The sequence below is a fragment of the Gekko japonicus genome, unplaced genomic scaffold (genome assembly GCF_001447785.1).
Source record: "Gekko japonicus isolate JY-2015 unplaced genomic scaffold, Gekko_japonicus_V1.1 scaffold172, whole genome shotgun sequence".
In the NCBI taxonomy this organism is placed as follows: Eukaryota; Metazoa; Chordata; class Lepidosauria; order Squamata; family Gekkonidae; genus Gekko; species Gekko japonicus.
The window spans coordinates 1,052,477-1,072,961 of NW_015162479.1; the positions used below are offsets into that span (position 1 = coordinate 1,052,477).

A 20,485-nucleotide genomic window follows, 5' to 3' on the forward strand; every position below is an offset into this window, starting at 1 on the left:
CTTAGATTGGTCAATATGCGGTCAACTTAACTATGCAAAATAAGTAAGCAGATAATTATGTGGCTGAACTAAAGAATGCATCTAGATTTTTATAAACCAAGAAAAGTCAACAATTTTTGTACTAATATATTTTACTGAACTGATTCTGGTTGCCCTCAGGCTGTGATGATCCAAGGATTAATTGGTTAAGGTTAGAAACAGATCCCAACAATTATATAACAGAAAAGATAATGAGTTTGGAATCAGAGGAGATTCCCCTAGAGAGAAGGAGGCAATTTAGACCAGTTCACCTCTCCCACTGCAGACCTCCAACTCTCCATCATTAGAGACATGCGTTCAGATACATCTGAACCCAAAATACAGATAAGGTATTTTTCAGATATAGTCTGGTCTCCAGATGGTACCTGGGATTTTCTGAGATACAGGTAAATGGGTCCCAAAAAACCCTGGAAATGTTCAAGATTAATCGGGAGTATCGGGAGCCAGCATTGGAAAGCTCCCAGGACTGGGGTGGGTTTTTTTTAAAAAACTTTTTTTTATTCCAGAGTGTCTGTGTCTTCCTGGGTTTGATATTGGCTTAACAGGTTAATTTGTCTTGGGTTTTATTTTTGTTTCATTTTTGCCATCAAGACACACCTTTTTCAGGGGCCCATAGATGGGATCTCTTGGACTAATTCACTTGGGATTGGAAGGTTATTTAAAGGACAGGCACCAGAAGCTCCACTGCAATTTTGGTGCCAGTAGCTTTAAAAACAGTCCACCCAACTTCCCAGAAAGAGTTCCCAAAGGGAATAATGTAGCAAAAAACATTGGAATTCCCCCCCCCCCAAAAAAAGCCCCGGATGTGAATACCAAACCAGTACCAATATACCAATATTTTTCAGCTGCCTGATATCTGGATCTGATTTTTGTTGTTATTGCTGTTGAGCTGCACATCCCCGTCCATCGTACTATTCCTATAGGTCCCCTGTTCCCTTCAATCAATAGTTCAGGGGGCATTTCGGGTTGCAATGGGAGTGGGGAAGTGAGGAGTCGTACAACAGTGATGGAAATCCCCTCAGTCCATGGAAATCCTCCAGTGATTCCTTCACGTGGACTGAAGGTCAACAGTAGCAGTCCTTTGATAAAGGACAACATTATTCTTCTCAAGATAGCTATATTTTTGCTGTTGCAGGAACTGAAAAGACAGATGTTATTTGCACATTGCAGGGGGAAAGGGCAGGGAAACAGCTGCAGTGAAGAGAAAAATGGGAACGTGTAAAGAAGTTTGATTCATTTTGATCTTAAGACATTCTTTGTCGTGTAAGGGGATTTTCTGTTCCCCATAGCTCTTCTCACAAAGACTACACCCACTTGCAAGTATTTAAATGATGCAAGCATGTACGTCATACGTCTGTTCAGCCAATTATTAAAGGTAAGATTTTAGTTAGACATTGCAAGTTATAATGGAAATCTCCACCTCAGTGGAACATTACAGCCTATAAAAGTTTTTAACAGTCTGATCCACAGACCAGTCAAACCAACTGGAACAAAGTAAGGGTCACTTAATATGGTATAAAACTCCTACGCAAAAATTACTTTCAGCGTATGTTTTGAATTGTGTAAATGCAGTGAAACACGTTTATGAAATTGCACGCTATTCTTTATATGGCAGTTTTGAAAAGGGTGAAGTGGCCTAATTTTAAGTATTCTGGGTGAAGTACTAACCTGTTTATACCAACTGAGTTCCCAAAGGGAATAATGTAGCAAAAAACATTGGAATTCCCCCCCCCCCAAAAAAAGCCCCGGATGTGAATACCAAACCAATTCCAAACTACCAATATTTTTCAGCTGCCTGATATCTGGATCTGATTTTTGTTGTTGTCGTTGAGGTGCACATCCGCATCCATCATACTATTCCTATAGGTCCCCTGTTCCCTTCAATCAATAGTTCAGGGGGCATTTCAGGTTGCAATGGGAGTGGGGAAGTGAGGAGTCATACAACAGTGATGGAAATCCCCTCAGTCCATGGAAATCCTCCAGTGATTCCTACACGAGGACTGAAGGTCAACAGTAGCAGTCCTTTGATAAAGGACAACATTATTCTTCTCAAGATAGCTATATTTTTGTTGTTGCAGGAACTGAAAAGACAGATGTTATTTGCACATTGCAGGGGGAAAGGGCAGGGAAACAGCTGCAGTGAAGAGAAAAATGGGAACGTGTAAAGAAGTTTGATTCATTTTGATCTTAAGACATTCTTTGTCGTGTAAGGGGATTTTCTGTTCCCCATAGCTCTTCTCACAAAGACTACACCCACTTGCAAGTATTTAAATGATGCAAGCATGTACGTCATACGTCTGTTCAGCCAATTATTAAAGGTAAGATTTTAGTTAGACATTGCAAGTTATAATGGAAATCTCCACCTCAGTGGAACATTACAGCCTATAAAAGTTTTTAACAGTCTGATCCACAGACCAGTCAAACCAACTGGAACAAAGTAAGGGTCACTTAATATGGTATAAAACTCCTACGCAAAAATTACTTTCAGCGTATGTTTTGAATTGTGTAAATGCAGTGAAACACGTTTATGAAATTGCACGCTATTCTTTATATGGCAGTTTTGAAAAGGGTGAAGTGGCCTAATTTTAAGTATTCTGGGTGAAGTACTAACCTGTTTATACCAACTGACCAGAAGACAAAAACAGCCCAGTTAATGGGCAAAGATCAATTTCGGGAGATGAAGCTTTCCACATCACAGAAGAATTCATTAGTGTTTGCTCAGGAAGCTGTTGTTAAAGACACAACTACAATGGAAAGCTGAAAATCTAACAAACCGATGCAGTGAAGAGTGACTTACAGTGCAATGCTAAGCCGATGTACACCCTTCTAAATCTATTGGCTTCAATGGATTTAGAAGGGTATAACTCTGCTTAGGACTGCACTGTTAGACATATTTATTTTATTTACTTCATTTATACCCTGCTTTTCTTCCTCATGGGGTCACAAAACAGCAAATATATTTTTTCCTTTCATCCATTTTATCCACACACAACAACACAGTGAGGTAGGTTAGGCTGAGAGTGTTTGGGAAATACCTGGAGATTTGGGGGGTGGAGTCTGCGGAGGGCAGGGCTTGAGGCATAACACCAGAGTCCAACTTTCAAAATGGCCATTTTCTCCAGGTGAACTGATTTCTGCTGCATGGAGATCAGTTGTAATAGCAGGAGGGCTTCAGCATCACCCCAGCAAGCTTCAATGGCAGAGTGGGGATTTGAACGGATTTGAACCTGGGTCCCCCAGATCCTAATACGACACTCTAATCACACTGGTTGTCCATGATGGAGAGGCCCTTTTCTTGCTAAAGCAACTATCCCATTACCAGTTTCCTGTGCCGTTGCTATTAGGAGTGGTATAAAGCACACAAAACTTTGCCTGCCCCGCCTTGTTCCCCCATTAGAATCATTCATACTAACCTGAGATGGGCACCCAGGAAGTTTGAACAAAGCAATGGAGACCCAGCACTGCTCAAAGGAGCTCTAACAGAAGCCAGAAAGGTGAGAGGAAACCACCACTGGCATTTAGAGTGACCAAAAAGAGAGCTAGGAGCAGGGCAGGAGAGAAATGACAGCTGGGGGGAGGGGGGGAGATAACATCAGTAAGAAGGAAAGGGTTAACTTTTTTTACTTTATTAGATGGATTTAACAGTAGAAGAAGATATGTTAGGAGTTCATTAGCCTGTTTAGTTATATTCTTCCAGGTGAGTAGCTGGGTTGGTCTGAAGCAGCAGAACAAAGCTTGAGTCCTTTAAGACCAACAAAGTTTTGTTCAAGGTATAAACTTCCATGTGCAAGCACACTTCTTCAGACAATGTTACCTTAAATGCTATGATATACTATGGAAAAATGTCATCCGCCATGTATCTGCCTGTGATCTACTTAAAGACTCTGTGAGAACCCTGAACCTTGACACAAGCAAGAGCATTGTCACTTCTTTCCCAAGAAAGGAAACTTCTAGATTACAAAGGTGGCCCTCACATGAGGTTGCCAGCTCTGGGTTGAGAAATACCAGGACATTTGTGGGCTGGAGCCTGGAAAGAGCAGGGTTTAGGGGAAAAGGGACCTCAGCATGGTACAATGCTACAGAGTTCACCCTCCAAAGCAGCTGTTTCCTCCAAGGGAACTGATCTCCGTTAGCTGGAGACCAGTTGTAAAAGTAGGAGGCCCCATCTGGAGGTTCGCAACCCTACCCTCACACTATTTCCCTCAAAGTACTTCTGGCATGTTCTCAGTACCAAAAAATCAGGCATACTAACTTGTTTTCCCTAGTGGAATGTCTGTGCTTTAAACAGATGGATGATAGAGAGAAGTTTACAAGACAAAGCACTCTCCATCACAAACCGTACAATCATATGTAAAGGGACTCCCATCTAAGCCAACTGAAATCAGTGGCATAGGGATACTTCGTAAATCTCCAGCTGCACTGTACCTGTTCAATTCCAGCCTGTTGTGGAGTCTTTATAGGTGCATGAGCACCCTTAGTTAGGATTTAGTTGGGTAGCAACTCTAATATGTTTTACATTCAGTTAGAAATTGCTTTGTAAGTAATTTGAGGATTACATTTCCAATCATCAAGTCAATAAATATCCCCACATGTGATGCCTTACCTTTGCGGAATGCATACGTTATGGCTAGGGTCCAGCATATCCATAAAATATTTTTTAACATCTTGACCTACAAATAATGAAAACACAAAATAAATCAAAGGTACTCTAACATGATCTTATTAAGGATCATAATTGTTAATACTTGTTCCAGTGATTATGTAGATTTATAAAATTATGGGCCATCTCATTGACCTCACTCTAGTTCTTCTGCATTGACTCAGTAATTGGGATTCCAGTCCTAATCATGGTTTAGGCATCAATGCTACTGCCTGGATCTTGTTCTTGAGCTCATTCTGAGAGCTCCTTTGCAGTCTTAACATGTCCTGATCTTAGAGCAACAGTTCCCCAATCAATCTTCCAGTTGCCCAACAGCACACCACACTAATCATTCTGAAACAAGTCACCACATTTCTTTGCATTATTTTACTGCAAAGTAACTCCTAAAGGAAACGGTAGTGAAAGCATTGCCATGCCATCATACAATTCTATCAGAAGGAATTTACCCCTGCTGTTGATTTGGTTTCTGTTTCTTAAATGCATGTCTGTAGGGGAGGCGGGGTTGCCTATGACTCAAACGACAAAACATAAACCATATATGGAAGCTGAGAACTTTATGTTAACAGCTGTCACTGCAATCTCTTCTCAGGTACTCAGTGTAACTAGCTGTCTTGCAGTACTGAAAAGCAGCATGCGTAGCCACTGGATATCATAAGAATGTCTTGAATCCAGCCCATAGTTGTGAATGCTTGGGTCGCATTAACCAACGTGAACTGTGAAATAAATGCAGGTAACTGGGCTGGACTGCAGCCTCTCTTGATATACATTTCAGTAGGAATCTTGATTTTTCTTGAATTAAAGTCTCTTTACTTCCAACAACATCAGCATCCTAAAATAACTGTTTGATGACTTGTGGAATAGGGTTGCCAATCTCCAGGTGGAGTCTCAAGATCTCCAGACTACCGTGATCAGTTCTCCTGGAGAAAATGGCTGCTTTGGAGGGTGGACTCTATATGGCATTAGACACCTCCTCAAACCCAAGCTCAACCTCCAAATCTCCAGGAATTTTCCAGTTTAGAATTGGCAACCCAACCTGTGGAGCATTGAAAGGTAAACACATTAGATAGATTAGGGCTAAGTAAAACAGTAAGACCAATTCCGCAAAAGCAGTTGTTGTGCCCTCGGTCTCCCATTTCCCCTGGCTGTGCTGCTTAATTTTCCACTATTTGCTGCGCAGCCACATTTTGACCTGCATCTCCCCCCCTCCCCGATTTCCCATGCATCTTCTTGATCCTTAGGATCAAGAAGACACAGGGGAAATTGGGGGGAGGTGCGAGTCAAAATGCGGCCACACAGCATACAGTGGGAAATTGAGCAGCACAGTCAGGGTAAATGGGAGATCAGGGGCGGAACGACTGCTTTTGCGGACTCACTGTAAGAGTCAAAATCTGTTTCTTGTTTTGCAGAAGTATATACAGACAAGAAGGGGGACCCGCGATACTCGCGGGGGGGAGGAGCTCCACATGGAGGAGGAGGAAGGAGCCGCAGGTAAGCCTTCTCCCCCCCTGGAGTCAACGGCGAGGCCCATGTGGCTCCCACTGGATCTGCCAAGCCTTCTCCCCCCCAGCACTAATGGCGAGGCCTGTGTGGCTCTCAGCCGGCGGGCCCGCTAATCCTTCTTCCCTGCCCCCCGGCACCAATGGCGAGGCCTGCACAGCTTCCAGCCGTCCAGCCCACCAAGCTTTCTCCCTTCCCCCATGGCGAGGCTTGAGCGGCTGGCTGGCCAGCCCACCAAGCCTTCCCCCCCCCCCCCCGGCACCAATGGCGAGACCCACGCGGCTCCCAGATGTCGGGCCCACCAAGCTTTCTTCCTCCCTCCTGCAGTGGCAGCAGCGGCAAGGCCTGAGCGGCCGGCCTGCCAAGCCTTCTCCAGCCCCCCCAGTGGTGGCTGCAGTGGCGGCGAGGCATTTCTCAGAGCATTCTCTGCACATGCATAGGGAATGCTCTTTTTCTTTAGGGGGGATTTAAGTATTCCCCCTATAGTTTTTTATAGATTTCAGATTTTTCTGCACATCCGGGTTGCCCCAAATGTGCAGGAAAAACTCTTTGCCCCCTAGGTGCCCCCGATGTGTGGATTTAGATATCCACACCGCAGGGGGCACCTTGGCTATTAGTATATAGCACTTTTATTTCCAGAGATATAGGGGAGCTTCCAATACATTGTATCTTTATGCATATGAGTCTCAGTAAGAAAAATGGACTACAAATAAATATATAATTAAATGTACCATTCAAAAACTGTAATTACATCCTGACCTGGATGGCCCAGGCCAGCTCAATCTCATCAGATCTCTGAAGCTCAGCAGGGTCAGCCCTGGTCAGTATTTGGACAGGAAACCACCAAAGAAGTCTGGGGGCACAATCCAGAGGCAGACAATGGCAAACGGCCTCTGAACCTCTCTTGCCTTGAAAACCCTATGGGGTTGCCATAAATCAGTTGTGACCTGATGGCACTTGCCACTACCACTTATGTATGTTTTCTCTAATGTCACTCAGCTCTGACTGACTCAAGGAAGTATGCATAAATTTGTAGCCTACAGAACAATCCTAAGGAAGTTTACTTAGAAGTAAATCCCATTGAGCTCTGTTTGATTTACTCCCTTGTAAGTGTACTCAGGAGAGCAGCCACCACCTTGAGTTTGCTTGTTTCAAATGAATATCTGGATTATTGCATTGCGTATGGCTATAGAGAAAAAAATATTGAGAGGATTACTGAAAATGAGTTTAGCATAAAGGAATTCTATTACACATCAAATGAGTCTGTCCCAAACTCCACAGAATCATAGACTGTCTGGGATGCATTTTTTCCTGGTAATCTTTTTTTTTTTAAGGCACAGACTGGGCCTTTTTAAATACAATTGCCTTGAAAATTAGAACTGTGTCACACAGTTAAAGGGACCTGGAAGATTGCTGGGTATATTCCAAAAGTGCTATCCTCATTTATTCAGATTGGTGGAAACTTAGTCATAAATTCAAGGAGTTGCCAGAACGGGAACCTACTGAGCTGTTAAACTGGTATTAAAATAAGCCGAGACACATACTGCTATACTGAACCATCACATGCAAAACAAGATTTATAAATCTCAAAATAGCTGTGGCTTTAAGCTCTAAGAAAAGCTTAACTATATCAAAAAGTCCTATCAATAAACCAAATATGAGGACTGGTTTTGAAGTCAATTATAGTACACTTCTTTTATACCATTCTCCCTTGTTAGAGGTTTGAATATCATTTACCATTCAGGGGTACAATGGTCAGTATTTCTTTACCACCTCCTTCCATTAATTGTCAGCTGCTGAAAGTCTCAAACTACAGTCTCTGGATAAAAGGCTCCAGGAAATCCTAGCACTTTCACTTGGAGGCAGCAAGCCTAGGCTAGCCAACTTCTTCTCTCTGGCAGAACTCCTTCACTGACTGAAATATACTGGGCTTGAGACGCATATAGTGATCAGCTCATAGTTTATGTGAATCAACTCAAACTAAGGACAACTGCAGCAAGGCCAGAGCCCTTCTTACAAGCCCATCAAACAGCACACCACAAACACATACCCACTCCCAACAATAGGTTATTTACACACTAATTGCATCCCGATAGGTGGCCAACAGGATCCTGATGGTCTATTGTTTATCTCCCCTAGTTCACCCTTCCTCTGGCAGCACCCTGTTACAGGGAAACTTTATCAGTACATAACACTGACCATAGTTGCCAGAGGTTTGAATATCATTTACCATTCAGGGGTACAATGGTCAGTATTTCTTTACCACCTCCTTCCATTAATTGTCAGCTGCTGAAAGTCTCAAACTACAGTCTCTGGATAAAAGGCTCCAGGAAATCCTAGCACTTTCACTTGGAGGCAGCAAGCCTAGGCTAGCCAACTTCTTCTCTCTGGCAGAACTTCACTGACTGAAATATACTGGGCTTGAGACGCGTATAGTGATCAGCTCATAGTTTATGTGAATCAACTCAAACTAAGGACAACTGCAGCAAGGCCAGAGCCCTTCTTACAAGCCCATCAAACAGCACACCCCAAACACATACCCACTCCCAACAATGGGCCATTTACACATTAATTGCATCCCGATAGGTGGCCGACAGGATCCTGATGGTCTATTGTTTATCTCCCCGAGTTCACCCTTCCTCTGGCAGCACCGTGTTGCAGGGAAACTGTATCAGTACATAACACTGACCATAGTTGCCTGACAAGCAGTCATGCATCATGTGAAACTTTGTGGCATATCTGGCTGGGTACAGCTACATATTGACCAAGTTCCTCTCAACAGCTGGAAAAGGCAGGGGAAACGTGCCAATCCTGGCTAGCAGCAACTTAGACAGAGCTAAGCATTTTAACTAGCTACCTACAAGAATGCTGGTGAGAAACAGGAAAAGCTATTAAGAAAACCTAATCCACCACTGTTTCCCAGGAATTAGCTGATCCATAACTCAACGGACTCAGAGTGGGAGAAATCCAGTATGGCTTCTGTAGCCAGACAAGGTTCAGATAGGTCTGTTTAGGGTTCCCCAGCTATTGGAAGGAAAGAACTCTATAACTTTCCCTTCTGACTTCCCTTCCTCTCTCTGGCTCATATCTGTCTCACTATTGCCAATTTTGTTGGATTCAGTCCTGCAAGACATCATCCTTGTTCTGAAATACAGAAAACAACAACAAGGAATGATAACATATATTGTGGGGGGAAATCCAGCCCCAAATCACAATCTAAAAGCGGGCTGTTCTTTGTTGTTTGTCTAGAACAGTTTTGGAGTGGCAGGGGGAAAAAAGACAAGGGAAATTATATGAAACAAGCATCAGACCTGCAAGGACTTGCAGGGGACATCTCATTCCCCCCCCATTCCCTGTTTTCCTTCCTGGCAGTCCACCCCCATAGCTTTTCCCCTTTTGCTGTTTCATTTTCACCCTTCCATCCACCAACCAACTTATCTGCCCCCCTGCCTTTTTCCTTCACTTGCCCTGGCAACTTCTGTCTGAGAAATCTGTGGCCATGTTTCACAGTGATGGCCACCAGTCCCAGTTATATGGTGGGGAATCTGCAACGGCTTGCGTGTGTGTGTGGGGGGGGGTCTGGGTCACTTTCCCCTCTATTGCCCTCCCCACCCTACTTCTTCCTGGCAGCCTCCATATCCTCACCTTTCCCTTCTTCCTTCTCTTCTTCCCACATACCAGCCAGCCTACCTTTTATCTGCCCCCAATTTTGGCTATATTTATTATTTATTTACTTAATTTATACCCCACCTTTCTCCACAATGGGGACACAAAGCAGCTTATGTCATTCTCCTCTCCTCCCCTCCATTTTATCTTCCCAACAACCCTTTAAGGTATATTAGGCTGAGAATGTGTGACTAGCCCAAGGTCACCCAGTGAGTTTGCATGGCAGAGTGGGGATTTGAACCTGGGTCTCTCAGATTCCTGTCTGAAATGCTAACCACTATACCACACTGGCTTTCATGGGGTGGCTGCTGCTGATCTGTTCAAGCAGCCAATCCTGTGTGAGTCATATGTGATATCAACTTGCCAGTAGTGAAGTAAAGACCTTTTGGAGGGAAATTACTGAAATCTTTAGGGAAGTATGCAAGGTAACACTACTTATAGACTTTAACCTAATGCTGTTAAGCACAATAGGAAGCCCGTTATTGGATAAGAAAACTCAAAATCTAGTCAAGACTATGATACTGGCGGGGAAAGCAGTTATCGCTCTGGGTTGGAAAGACAAAAGTAAATGGACAATAGAAATCTGGCACAACTATTTGTTTGATTTTATACAGTCAGACATTGTGGAGTCAACCAACAAGGGAACAACATGGGAAGAAAAATCCACGGAAATCAAGACCAGATGGAAGATCTACCTAGAATGGATGATGAAAGAAAGAAGGAAGGACATTCAGTGGAAGATCAAGACTCTATGTCCTTGGCTGGGGGGAAAGGACTATGACTAAAAGAGAGGGAGGGAGGGAGGGGAGGGAGGGGAGAAAATATAAATAAATATAAACTCTCAATGTAACAGACTAAATAATCAATAAAAAAATTATTGGGGGGGGGGACTTGCCAATAGTTGCTGTCAAGTTTGGCCCTGATGAGTCAAGATCAAAACAGTCCTGGAAAGGCCCCTGTCCACTCCCGCCCCCCTCTTTCACTGACAGAAATCAAGGCCTGAAGACTGGCAATGCTAGTAACATTACACTAAGAGGGCATTCACTTACCTTTGGGCAGTACTCATAAAAGAAAATGGGTAGGAGCTTTTAAATGAGAATAGCCATCAAGTACTAAGCTAAAACCAGTGAGTAGAACCCATTTCCTGTCACCATGCTGAACCCAAAAGGTCATTCTAGGCATCACTCAAGAAAACCAAGTCCCAAATTTGGTCAGTTGCACTGGTTGTGGTATAGGTTATGAATGTGTATTGTTGCTGTGTTTAATATTGCCTACTCTTTGTTTTGTTGTGTTGTGTTTGATAAGGTTTCCTTTTTAGGTAGTTCTGTTATTTCGTGATTTTATCTGTTAATAATGTATCATTATGTGAGGTTCCAGTTTCAGTGCAATGAGATCGGAGGAAGCCACAGAGCTCTGCTCCAGCGGCTACCCAAATTGCGCGGATTGGGGGAGTCTGAGTTTTCCAGACTCCTAGGGGTATCTCAGGACAGGGATACCTGAAGCAGGGGGCATGACGGGGAGCCAGATCTTGATGGCGGCTTTGATCTGGAGTCTCCTGTTTGCCCTGAAGCCCCAGCTGATGCAATCACCATTTTGGCACTAAGTTGTGACTACTGGACTTTTAAGAACTGAAACTAACCGTTCTTCTACATTAAGTGATTTTCTACGTAAACTATAAGAAGATATTCTGCAAGTAAGTTCTCTTTTTTCATGAAATGCCTGCTGAAATAGAGCTGAAGGAGTTAACCGGTCTGTAAAAAAGGATTAGAAAAATAATAGGAAGAGAGGGAACTGTTCCCCCCCTCCTCCGATCGGGAAGTGGCTCTCAAACAAAAGCAATTAACATTCGAAATGGACTACAATTCTTAGAAGATTTTTGACTGCGGTGTCCCTTATTGATCTAACTGGTTGCAAAATGAAAAGTGGGGATTCTCTGGCTTAGTCTATACAAACTTTGTGGGCTCATCTATTTGGTTAAGTTGCTTCCTGGGGAAAATGGCTACCTTGCAAGCGATAATGGAAACTTTAAAGGACATTTTAAACACAGCTATACTTCTAATACAATGCAATTTATGCCTTTTAGAGGACCATGACCAGGAGCTTTCTTGTAAATTTCACCAAGTAAAAAGTTTACTGAAACAACTACTAAATGAAGCACAAGACCTGAGGGAGGAACTGAGATTGGAAGAGGTGGAAGTATCAGAGACTAAACTGTTTCAAGTGAAAATGGGGGAAATAGCTGTATGCCTAACTGAAGTGAAAGAACCACAAGATACCAAGATGGAGGAAAGGAAGATAATTTTAAGCATGTCTAATACATCTTTTTTGGATTCAGCAAGTAAACAAGGAGAGAGTTCTATCCCCACACTGCAATACCACAGGAACAATCCACAACTACAGAAGATAAAACACTGCGAATTCAAGAAGGAGAAAAAAGGGTGGGGAGGAAGAACTACTTAAGGTGGAAGTGCTACAGCAGGGCAAGTGATATTTAAAATGGAATTTAAGGAGATATAATGAGATTTAAGGATATAAAATTTAAGAGAAATTGTGACTAAAATTAAATGTTAAGAGAAATAAGTGTTACAAGGTAGTTTTATTTGTAATTATAGAAAAGCTCAAAACCTTGTAATGTGATTCAAGAATAAACAGGGCAAAGACTCCAAGGCAGGCGGGCCAGGGGGAGCCCTGGAAGGAGCGGGGAGGCATTTAAGTGCCTCCCCGTGCCTTCCCTGGCCTGTCCAAGGGCCAGCTTGCCCGGGCTCCCCACAGCCGCGGGGTGCCCAGGCAAGCCAAAGCAGTTTAAACTGCCTTCCCTTCCCTTCAAGGGGGGGCTTGCCATGGGGCGCCCAGGGAAGCCATGGGGTGTGGCCTAATAAGCTAATGAGCTGTGCTGTCAGGGGTGTGGCCTAATATGCTAATGAGTTCCTGCTGGGCTTTTTCTACAAAAAAAAGCCCTGAGAATAAATATTAATAACAGTTGTATGGAATTTAGTATGGCTGTAGCAGAGTAAAGGATGGTTAATGAAAACGAAGAAGATAACCAAGAAGGCTAAAATTGATATTAAATTAAATGTCAAAGCAATATTTGTTATAAGGCATTTGTGTAGGTTATTTTAGAAAATCTTAAAGGTAAACATTATTAGTACCTGTAAGAAAATTTGTGTAAGAAATGAGAAGTTGAATTTAGTAAAATGCAATCCTAAAGGGATGTGAATTAGGTATATTTACTTCTTAGGGTTAGTATAATTGTTTTTAGAATGTTTTGGTTATAGTTGGTATAAGCAGTAGGACTAAGGATCCATAATTGTATGAGTAAGGATTAGTTTTGTAGTAAATGATTAAGAGGTTATAAGAGATCTGAATATGAGAATCCATAGATATGAAATTTATACAATTTAAACACAGTTAAATAACTGGAATGTTTTATTACAATATATTAAAAAGGTAATAAGGTAATAAGATTCTATAATTTTAAGAAGTTATAGAATGTTTTTATGATGTAAAGGCAATAATATGTTTTTTGCAGATATCAAGAAATGTATGGGCTTAAATGATTAGAGTTAATATAAAGAATTACCTGATCGTATAAGTAGAATTATTAATGTAGTACAATAATGTCTGTAGAAGTAATTGTAAGCACTATTTTCTTTTCCCCTGAACCTTTTCTTCTTTCCTATTCCCTATCTCCCTACCCCTTTCCCCTTATAATATTCAATAAAAATCTAAATTTTTTAAAATGTATTGTTATGTGCTATAAGTCATATCCGGAGCTCTTTGTTCAACAGCCATCTTCTATAATACAAATATACTTTATGACACGTGTACTGTATGCTCTGTGCCAGACCTGTGTTAGAAAAGAGGTAAATGGTAGGGTAAAGGCTGGATATCAAGGTAGTAACTGAGGAATTTTAGTCTAAAACCCTGTAAGATCTTGCTCCCAATTTTGTCTTTTTTAAAAGCCATGACAAAATTATATTAAGAAACACGGTCTTGTTGGGATGCTTGTAAAACTAATGCTGCCATCTTGAAAAGGCACTAGGACAAATACAAAGTTGAAAATGACAGTCCAAGGCACAATGTGGCTCCTTATCCTAATGGTTCCTTATCCCCGCCTTTTTTGGTGCCCACCAAGTGTTTTAAGAAAGTGTGTGGGGCCAGGTGGGTTTTCACCCAGCAGGGCTGCTGATTGACCACTGAAGATCTGATCAGCTACATGGATTAACACACTGCCACCAGTGTTTGTTTTATGGCTTCTCACCCCTCTTCACCAGTGCATTTTTAACTGCCTCTTTTCTATGCTTGAGTTTCCTTTGTGTATGTGGCTCTACTTCCTGCAGGTGGCAGCCATTTTATGGTTGCACCCACCACCAGGACTATCAAGAGCCACCATGGACCCCTGGATAAAAATTCCATTTGGGCCTCCCCCCATATGACCGTGATCCAAACCAAATATCAAAACAAACCAAATCGCTGTGCATCTATAATAATAAAAGGATCTGCATGTCTATCTATCTTTCCATTTGTGGCAGGCATAACTCATCATAAAATAAAACTAGGAATCTCAAAATTGGCCACCAGCTTCAGGATGATCATGGGAATTCCAGGGCCAAAAATAAAAGGAAATGGAATATCTTGGCCCAGGTTATCTCCAGATGAATGGCAGATCATGAAAGGAAGAGAGCAAAATAAAGGAGGAGAAATGTGTAGAAAAGAGTTAGAGAAATGTAGGAAAAAACAAAAGGAGGGGTTGCTACCATGCACCCTTTGCATACTGGAGGTGGGTGGAACTAAAGGAAAAGAAACCATAGACCTTATTAGGAGGCTGCATCCTAGCAAGGGCTGTAGCTTGTCCTGGCTGGTCTTGCTGATGGCTTTAACAGCCAATGCTGGCTTGGCTGATGGCTTTAACAGGATCTGATCAACAGATGGTTTCCCTCAGTCTCTGAATAAACTTTGCTAAAAGGCCCACCCAGGAGAACCTGGATGCCTTTTAGTGTACTCTACATTCCCTACAGCCCTAGTAAAGGTAAAGGTTCCCTTGCTCGAAAGCCAGTCAAATCCGACTCTAGGGTTGCGATGCTCATCTCCGTTGCAAAACCGAAGAGCTAGTGCTGTCCGAAGACATTTCCGTGGTCATGTGGCCGGCATGACTAAACACCAAGGTGCACGGAACACTGTTACCTTCCCACTGAAGTGGTACCTATTTATCTACTTACAATTTCTTGCTTTTGAACTGCTAGGTTGGCAGGAGCTGGAACTGGAGACAGGAGCTCACTCCGTCATGCGGCACACTCAGGTCTCGAACTGCTGAACTACTGACCTTCCACAGCCTGCAGTTCAGTGTCTTAACCACTTGAGCCACTGTAGCTCCATATGCCCCTAGTAGCTACAGTCAAAACTGTATTAGAGTTTTGTTTTTTAAATGCATTCTGTGAATGCAGCACCACATTGCCTTCGGGAGCCCTTCAGCTGACTCCCCCTCCCAAATTTTGTCCGCTCAGGCCCCCCCTGTTCTGCCACCACCCCAGGTCAAAATTCCAGAGGTGCCCACTGATTCAAAGAGGTTAGGCACTCTTGCTCTGCATTGTCAGGGAAAAATGGAGAAAAGTGCAGAAAATCCCGTACCTGGAGAATTACTTCACAAGTGCAAGGGATTCCCAGTAAAAAAGCAAGTAATACTGGCTGTCTATCTGTAGCAAGATACAAATAGGAAACAGGATGAACTCCTGGGGGGGGGGCAATCTGTAAAAACTCTAGACTGAGCTGACCAGTCACTACCTGCTGTTTTTTTAATCTGATTAAAACTGAAGTGAGAATTAAATTGAGAATTAAATCTGAAGTTTCTCCTTCTTTTCAGTGGAAACCACTGGAGATTAACTTACTTGAGAATTATAATTGCAGCCACATAGAGTGGGGAAACAATATATTGCAGTGAAGACGGCAAGCAAAAGTTTGCTGACAGGCCAATTGGCAGAACCTTATTCCAGCTGGGAAGGACATGCCAGAATGACAGCCAGCATGGCTCAATATGCCACCTCATTTTTAAATGCACAGTCTTTCCTTCTCTCCCTTTCTAAGGGCATGTTTCTGTGTTATAAAGTTCCATCTTGAAGGAAGCCAAAGCAAAAATGCCACAGTACATATTCCGACACTTTCTGTTGTTGATTTTAACAACAATGTAATGTATCCATCTCCGACCACGTGTGAGGCTAGGTCTCCACGCGGTCATGCGAAGCGCACAAGCTTCACCGCTGGAGACAATGGCCCAAGCGGATCCTAGCCCACGCCACTCAGAGGGCTAGGCTCCCAGCCGTCAGCCTATGGAACTCTCGGCTACTGTTATAGCCTATCACGAGTGTGCGGTGTGTTTGGGTGTGGGGTTTATTGCACATATAAGCCGGCTTGCGAGCCGGGATGTTTGTCTTGTTCATCACTGGAAATAAAGTATGAGAGCTGAAATCACTAGTAAGTCTCCGTACTTTTCAAACAAGTTGTATCATCATTGTTTATTTATTATCTCTAACTGGATAAGCATAGAATAAATAAGTTTGAACTACACAAATACATTTCAACTGCACACAGTGTCTCAGAGAATCTTGTCATAGTCGTCCTGAGCCAATGAACCTGGTAGCAGTACAGTGCAAGGCATTCAGGGAAAGGACATCTCCTCCCAAGGGCATTGTTCCTATTCAGCTGAATAGTTTATGGCTGATTCAACTTATTTTATGGTCAGTTGGCAGCAACACAGTCAGAATGAGGATAACGAATTGGGAGTTACTTACATGTATTTATATATCTCCCTCTAATATGCTGCTCTTCTACATCTAGGCATGCAGGATAGCAACATAAGAAAGCTCTTACTGGAACAGACCAAGGGTGTATCTAGTCCAGCATTCTGTTTCCCAGGGTGACCAATCAGATACTCCTGGGCAGCCCACAAGCAAGACATGAATGCAACAGTCATTTTCTCCTATTCCCTCACCCCCTGCCAACAACTGGCATTACTGAATTATTCAGATGCAAATCTCCACTCTGTTATGGAAGCTTGCCGGGTGACCTTGGGCCAGTCACACACTCTCAGCCTAACCTACCTCACAGGAGAGTTGTGTGGATACAATGGAGGAGAATGATGTAAGTCATTTTGGATCCTCATTGGGAAGAAAGGTGAGGTACAAATGAAGTAAGTCAGTGAATAGCTGCTGAATAGGAAGGCTCCATTTGTCGGTCATGAACAATAGCTATTAACAGACCTATTCTCCAATAATTTGTCCACCTCTGCCCCAAAAAAGTCAGCTAAGCTAGCAGCCATCACCATGCTATGTAGCAGTGAATACCACATGCATTTTGTGTGTGAAGAACTGGTAGAGCCCCTGCTTGGCATGCAGAAGATCCCAGGCTCAATCCCCAGCATCTCCAGTTAAAAGGATCAGGCAGTAGATGATGTGAAAGACTCTGCCTGAATAGACAATACTGACCTTGAAAGACCAATGGACTGACTCAATATAAGGTGGCTTTGTATCTTTTCCCCTTCTTCACACTTCACTTAATTTTATTCAAATTCTATCATGCCTCTTTTCCTCTTATCATTTTTCTCAATGAAAAATCCTCACATTCTTTAGCCTTCTCTTGCAGGAAAATGCTCCAGCCTCTCCATTATCTGGGTTACCCTTTTCTTCACCTGCTCCAGCTATATGATATCTGCACATGTATTCAAAAATAACATTTTATTTTATATTTATACCTCTCTGGAGAGTGGGAAAGTGTAGAAAAAACCTCTGTTCCCCACACTAATTAAAAAAATTGCTTGACTAGCTAAGAGAAGCCTTGGCTCCATCTAGTTCCAAAAAGGCAGTAGTAACATCATTGTTGGCAAAGCCTGCCCAGGATCCATGCAAATGAGAGTATTATAAACCTGAATCCAATTTCTCTTTTCTAGCCAATACACTTTAGCAGGCTGTAGCCAGTCTCATCCAGATTCACAGAGATTATAAGTACTAGTATTTCAACCAGACTTTTGCCTGGGGTTCAGAGCTGAGAACTGCCCTCATCATCTTTACATTTATCATACGTTTGGTATTGTAGTTACTCCACTGTGCTGAACAGCAGACTGTACAAAAAATAATTAAATGCAGAATAGCTGGTATAAAATATTCTGTGTCTGGCAGCCTGGCTATAGTACTTGAAATGTACAATTCATAATGTGAGCAATTTGCTAATTCCAAGTGAATGTTTCAGTATCCATTCTGGATATCAATCAGTTTCTTCAAGAAAGGTAGAGTATAAATGAAGTATGTAAGCAAATAGACAAATAAATATGAATCCCTGCCAAAGATAGGGAATTTACTGAATGAAAGTACAGATTGTATTTGACATTTTAAAAATTATGTCCCATTCATTAGTTGTTACAATAGAAATAATGAAGAGGGGGGACCTGCAAGGACTTACAGGGGGCATGTTATTTCCTCCTCCCCCACAATCTTTTTCCCTTCTAAGAAAGCCCCCATAACCTGTCCCCTTTTTTCTGCTTCATTCTCTCCTTTGACACCACCAGTAAATCTACCTATATCTGCCCCCATTTTCAGCTTTCCATACCAGCCTCCTCCTGGCAGCCTCCATCTGGGAAAAATATAGTCCGGTTCTGCAGTGCTGGCCACTGGTGCAGAACCCACAAAGACTTGTGTGGGCACCTGACTTTCCCCTGTGTCCCTTTCCCCATACAATTTCCTCTCTCCCTCCTCCTGGCAACCCCCACATCGACACATTTCCTGCTTCCTTTCGTTCTTTCCACCCAACCACCAACCTACCTTTATTCTACCCCCATCTTCTGCTATATTTATTATTCATCTATACCTCACCTTTCTCCACAATAGGAACCCAAACCAACTTACATGATGCTCCTCACTCCCATTTTATCTTCACAACAACCCCATGTGGCATATTAGGCTGAGAAATGTAATTGGCCCAAGGCCACCCAGTGAGCTTCCAGAGCAAAGTGGCCAATTGAACCTGGGTCTCCCAGTTCCTAGTCAAACCACTACACCACACTGTCTTTCATGGGGTGGCTGCTGTTGAATAGCGGCAAGTCCTGGGTGAGTCATATAAGTCATATGGAATCAAGACGCCCAGTGGTTTCTTCTGGGCCAGGCCCCAATGAATCCTTCTGCAAAGGCCAAAACAGCCCTGGAAAGGTCCCTGCCCCTCCCTCTGCCTTATACAGATACAAGTCAAGGCTTGAAGACTGGTAATACCTTTATGGTTGCCTAGTAATGATGACTAGAAGGACATTCATTTTCTTAAATGGGGTCTCCCATTGAAATCCATAGGCAATGCAAATAGAAAAGAACTAAAGATAAATGGAAAGACTGAGCAAAATGTATGAAAAATGAAACAAGTGTAAATGAATTTTTTAAAAAAACTGATGAAAATGAATGCTAAAATAAAATAAAAGTAAAAATAAATTTCCCCATGTGCACTCCTAAACGTCAGCTAAAATAAAACAGCCAAACACCATATCTTGACAAAACGGAAGAGATACTGGATGAGGAGGCTGATGTCTTGAAAAACATTGTGCTCCCAATGAGAGCCAGCTTGGTGCAATGATTAAGAGCAGCGGACTCTGGAGAACCAGGTTTGATTCCTCACTCCTCCACATGAAGCCAGCTGCATGACCTTGGGTCAGTCACAGTTCTCTCAGAGCTCTCTCAGCCCCACCAACCTCACAGGGTGTCTGTTGTGGGGAGAGGAAGGGAAGGCAATCATAAGCCGCTCCAAGACTCCTTTGGGTAGTAAAGAGTGGGGTATAAAACCAACTCTTCTTCTTCTTCCTCTTCCTCTCATTGATAGAGTTCAGCTGGCACTCAGTGACTTAGTTAAGAGCCTAGACATTATACCAGACCCAGAGTTACTGCTGGAGAAGCAAGTTAATGCAGCTGCATAAAATGCTTTCTTCCACTTTCATTAAGTCCAAAGGTTGGGTCCCTACCTTGACAGTCTAATGGCCACGTGGATGGATCCATGCCACAGTAACCTCATTAGACTACAATAATGCACTCTACATTGGTCTGCCCTTAAAGCCAGTTTGGAAACTACAGCTGATACAGATGCCACTGCTCAGTTATTGCTGGGAACTAGGCAGCCTATGCATATTACACCAATTCTGAAGTCACACCACTGGCTACAAGTTACCAGGTTAAAATCAAGGTATGGGTTATCATATATAAAAGCTCTTGATGCCCTTGCATGCACATACATGCAGGACTGCCTCTCCTGCCGTGCTCTGCAGCAGCAGCAAAGCCTTCCAAAGGTGCCCATACCCATTTCCTTCAACCTTTCCTCATAGGACTTGGTCTCCAGACCCCTCAACATCTTCATTGCCTTCCTCTGGATATGTTTCGGCTTGTCAATATCCTTAAACTGCAGTGCCCAGGACTGAACACAATACTCCAAGTGAGGTCTAACCAGAGCACAGCAAAGTAATACCATCACTTTGTGTGATCTGGACACTATACTTAAGACTGTATTTGTGCAATGAATTGTGTTTTATGTATTATGATAGTTTTTACCCTGTTGTGAGCTGCCCTGAGCCAGCCTAGGCCAGATGGGTGGGATAGAAATCAATAA

The 20,485-nt window shown here is 42.8% G+C and overlaps 1 protein-coding gene across 1 annotated transcript in view; it reads right to left on the minus strand.

Annotated features, from left to right (window-relative positions):
* Nucleotides 1–4,704, minus strand: part of VCAN (versican) — a 180,704-nt gene extending 176,000 nt beyond the window's left edge. The window contains exon 1 of the mRNA XM_015405831.1: nucleotides 4,643–4,704. Coding sequence (XP_015261317.1) covers nucleotides 4,643–4,703 — 61 coding nt within the window. The 5' untranslated portion in view covers nucleotide 4,704. The remainder of the gene's footprint in view (nucleotides 1–4,642) is intronic.
* Nucleotides 4,705–20,485: the final 15,781 nt, after the last annotated feature.